At 32.9% G+C, this 4,066-nt stretch overlaps 1 protein-coding gene across 1 annotated transcript in view; it reads left to right on the top strand.

The window, feature by feature from the left end:
• Positions 1-667: 667 nt before the first annotated feature.
• Positions 668-4,066, top strand: part of TEX30 (testis expressed 30) — a 4,592-nt gene continuing 1,193 nt past the window's right edge. Inside the window, 5 exon segments of the mRNA XM_006752923.2 lie at positions 668-689; positions 1,706-1,779; positions 2,264-2,494; positions 3,407-3,455; positions 3,882-4,066. Of these exon segments, the coding sequence (XP_006752986.1) occupies positions 1,765-1,779; positions 2,264-2,494; positions 3,407-3,455; positions 3,882-4,066 (480 nt within the window). The 5' untranslated portion in view covers positions 668-689; positions 1,706-1,764.

Consider the following 4,066-nt stretch of genomic DNA (forward strand, 5'->3'; position numbering starts at 1 on the left):
TAGATCTGGATTTCTTTTCCCATTCACACCTTTCTCCCATTATCTTGAGAATAAAACAGGACTTCTGGCACAGTTAATTATGGGGTTACATTCATGAAAACGGACACTGCTTCACCTTTCTCCCATTCAAATCCCAGAACTTTTGCAGTCAGACTAATACCCTTCAGGCTCAAATAAGAACATTTTTCTACACACACCTACACATATAAGGGAAAATAATAAGTTGGACACAGTGGTTGCTTATGGGAAGAGAAAAGAACGTGGTGGCTGGTGGGAAAGAATGTGAGGAAACAACTGTATACATAATTGTTCTTTTAAAAGTTTGTACATCTGCATGTATTACCCATTCGAAAAGAAAATGCGTTCTTTACAAAATTAGTCACAAATGAATATACCCTTTGACACAGCAGTTCCTCTGTCATAATTTATATTATAGATATATTTACACACGTGAAAATAAAAGTACAATGCTACTCATTGCATTACTAATTTAGCAAAAGATTAGAAACAGTCTCAGAATTCATTAACAGATGGTGAAATAAATTATGTTTAACCCTTCCTTGGAATATTCTGCAGCCATAACATACGAGAGATGCTTATTATATAAAGAAAAGAATAATCAAGTTATAAAGTGTGTGTGGTGGGGGTCAAAGAAAAATATCACCAGTTTATAAAAAGAAAAAGGAGGGGTATGTGTACATATAAAGTATCTAGAAAAATATGTAAGAAATGGATAATGTGGTGCCTTTGGAGAGGAGATCTTGGGTGGCAAGACAACAGTAGAATGAGGGAAACCACTGTATATTTTTGGTATCTTTTGAACATATCCAGTGAATTAAAAAATGTTAATGGAAAGAAAAGGTGAATAATGGAGTTCCTGATGTTGATAATATCCTGAACGATAAAAGGTTTTTTACAATAGTAGGAGTGCTGGGTAACAACCCTAAACTCTCAGTGGCTTCCAACATGTCATGGTTATTGAGTGGTTTAGATCTGGATTAGGCCGCACTCCAGGCTTTAGTTTTGGGATCAGATTTGCTCCATGTGTCTTCATTCTGGGGCCCAGGCTTAAAAACAAAAATACATGGAGCATGCTTTTCTCATGGCTGAGGGTGAGAGTGAAGAGAGTTTCTGGAAATTTGCCCTTCTCCTGCTCATAAATGGCACATTGAACCCTTTACATATATTCTGTTAAAGCAAGTTCCATAGCCAAACCCAAAGTCAATAGGGTTGATATACACCCTTCCTATTGGGAAGTTCTGCAAAGTCACATAACAGATGGTGTGGGTATATACTTTTGCATGGAGAGGGAGAGGTGAGAACAATGGTGAAGGAAATGGGTTAATAGAAATACGCTGTGAAATTAAGTTAAAGATAGTTGAAAATAAATATGCTTAGAATATATCTATATATCAATATACAGCATCCTCTTTTGATAAGAATTTTCTCAGGGCTTCCATGTTAAGGTAACACATTGGCTTTGTATTATATGACATCTGTGAGCCTCACACCTGGCCCTATAACCTATTCTGAGTGCCCATAGGAACTTAATTATTGAAAATAATTAATGCATATGTAAAGATACCAGTTTTTAGAGAAGTAGTTCTAAATGTGTTTATTTCAGCTACTGAATGTGTTCATTTATAGTTCTTGTATCATATCCATGTTTGCCAACCCACCTTTCACAATAGGATCTTCTTTTCAGGGAGATGTCCTTTGCTCCTCAGATGTAATGCACTTTAAATTTGTTATTCAACAGTGAAAATGAGTCATACAGAGGTAATACATATTTTCATATGTTCTGCATCTTCAAGATTATTTGATGTTGTTTGGTAGTCATATGGTTCCAGAGTAATTTTCTTAATTTTCAGCTTGTATTGTGAGCAACAGTATAGCACTAATGGTTAAGAGTAAGGACTTTAGAGCAGACTGCCTAAGTTTGAATCCAACTAGTGTGTATATATAATCTTGGGCATGTTACTTAACCTACTGTGCCTCAGTTTCCTCATCTGTAAAATTGAGATAATAATAGTATTTGCCTCATAGTATTATTAGGAAGGTTAAATGTGTTGATAACTATAAAAAAACTTAAAATAGTACCTGACACACAATAAGTATTTAACTATTAGCTATTATATTAATAGCATTGTTTTTAAATCAGAGACTGTTACATGAATCATGGATCTTGAAGAACATTTAGTTATTCAGTTGTCTGAATAGGCAAGGAAGTAATTTCTGATCTCTTTATTCTTTTGAATTCCAGGTTAAATTGAAAATACCTTTTGGGAATAAATTACTAGATGCTGTTTGTTTGGTACCTAACAAGAGCTTAACATATGGAATAATTCTTACACACGGAGCTTCAGGAGATATGAATCTTCCTCATTTGATGTCACTGGCATCCCATCTTGCATCTCATGGTTTTTTTTGCCTGAGGTTTACTTGTAAAGGCCTTAATATTGTACATAGAATTAAGGCATATAAATCAGTTTTGGTAAGAAATTTTCTTTGTATTTACTTATAACAAAATTCTGTTAAAATTCTTAATAAATTTAAGACAAATTTTGTTAGCAGTCATTTGATTTAAGTATCTTTAAATGAGTTTTCTTAGAAACTCAGCAGTGTCTGAAGTTTCCATGGAGATTAGTGCTCACATCACTCCGTGATACTGCCAGTGAAGCTACTTATGATGTAATTTTCTTACTGGAATTATATAACTTTAGAATACAGTTATATTTTGCCCACTATAATATGAATGTATACATTTAGCATGGTTTTCTATATATGTTATTTGGAAACTATAAAATCCCTGTATAACGTAAATCTGAAATTTTATTTTTTATTGGTTTTGACAGATATGTGTTCCACTTATTTATGTATTCATTGGTTGATTCTCAAATGTCTCCTACTAGGGATCAAACCCACAGTCTTGATGTATAGGGACGATGCTCTAACCAACTGTGCTACTTTGCCAGGGCTGAAATTTCTTTTAATCCAAATTACTCTAAGCTTGCTACGTTTTTCAGAGCTTTAAATTAAGATGTTGGTATTATTATAAAATTTTGTATTAGTTGGAAGCTTTTACTGGCATATCTGTCTATATCTTTCCATCTATATATCTTGTTCTGTAAAGGTATTTTAATGTTGGACTTCTTTAGACTGGTGAAATGGATATTTTTGCTTTACATATTTGCCTGTATTACTCAACATAATTTGACAGTGAAGGCATCACCAGAAGAGCAAAGAATTAGTTACCTCTTTCAAGAAGAATTTCTTAAGAATTTGTGGTTGTCTTTGCAAAGATTTTCATACATTTCAGTAATGATGAGAAATATATGTTGATTTTCCCAATGGAATGTTTTATAGAAGAATTGATAATTTTTTGTTGAAAATATATTTTTTTTAGAGTTACCTCAAGACCTCAGAATACAAACTTGCGGGTGTTTTCCTTGGAGGTAAGTTACAATACTTGTTTTTAAATATAGGACTAGGTCATTGAGAATTAAAATAGATTACAGGAAGCTAATTTTAGGAATTTTTTGTTTTGTTCTGGAAAGTCACTTGTATGACATCAAAGTACTTTATATTTTTATAGCAAATTTAAACCTCATATATATATGTATTATAGCCCAAAGATTTCTCCTTTTATTTATACATCTGGTTCACCTCTCATATGATTACTTCATGAGGATTTTCACAATCTTTCAGAAAAATAATTCCTTTCTTTTAAATTGATTTAGAATTAATTTTTACCTCTTCACAGTTTATAAGTTTCCATTATGACTTGCTATTTGCCACCTTTTAGAGTTAATTTGCCACATTATCCCTACTACTTTGTGAATGTTTATACTTCAAACAACTTAATTTTAATTGTTTTTTAGGTCGCTCAATGGGCTCAAGAGCAGCTGCTTCTGTAATGTGTCATATTGAGCCAGCTGATGCTAATGATTTTGTTCGAGGTCTCGTTTGTATTTCTTATCCACTGCACCATCCTAAACAGCAGCATAAACTTAGAGATGAAGATCTCTTTCGTATAAAAGATCCTGTACTATTTGTGTCAGGTTCA

This window comes from Myotis davidii, unplaced genomic scaffold (assembly GCF_000327345.1).
Source record: "Myotis davidii unplaced genomic scaffold, ASM32734v1 scaffold450, whole genome shotgun sequence".
In the NCBI taxonomy this organism is placed as follows: domain Eukaryota; kingdom Metazoa; phylum Chordata; class Mammalia; order Chiroptera; family Vespertilionidae; genus Myotis; species Myotis davidii.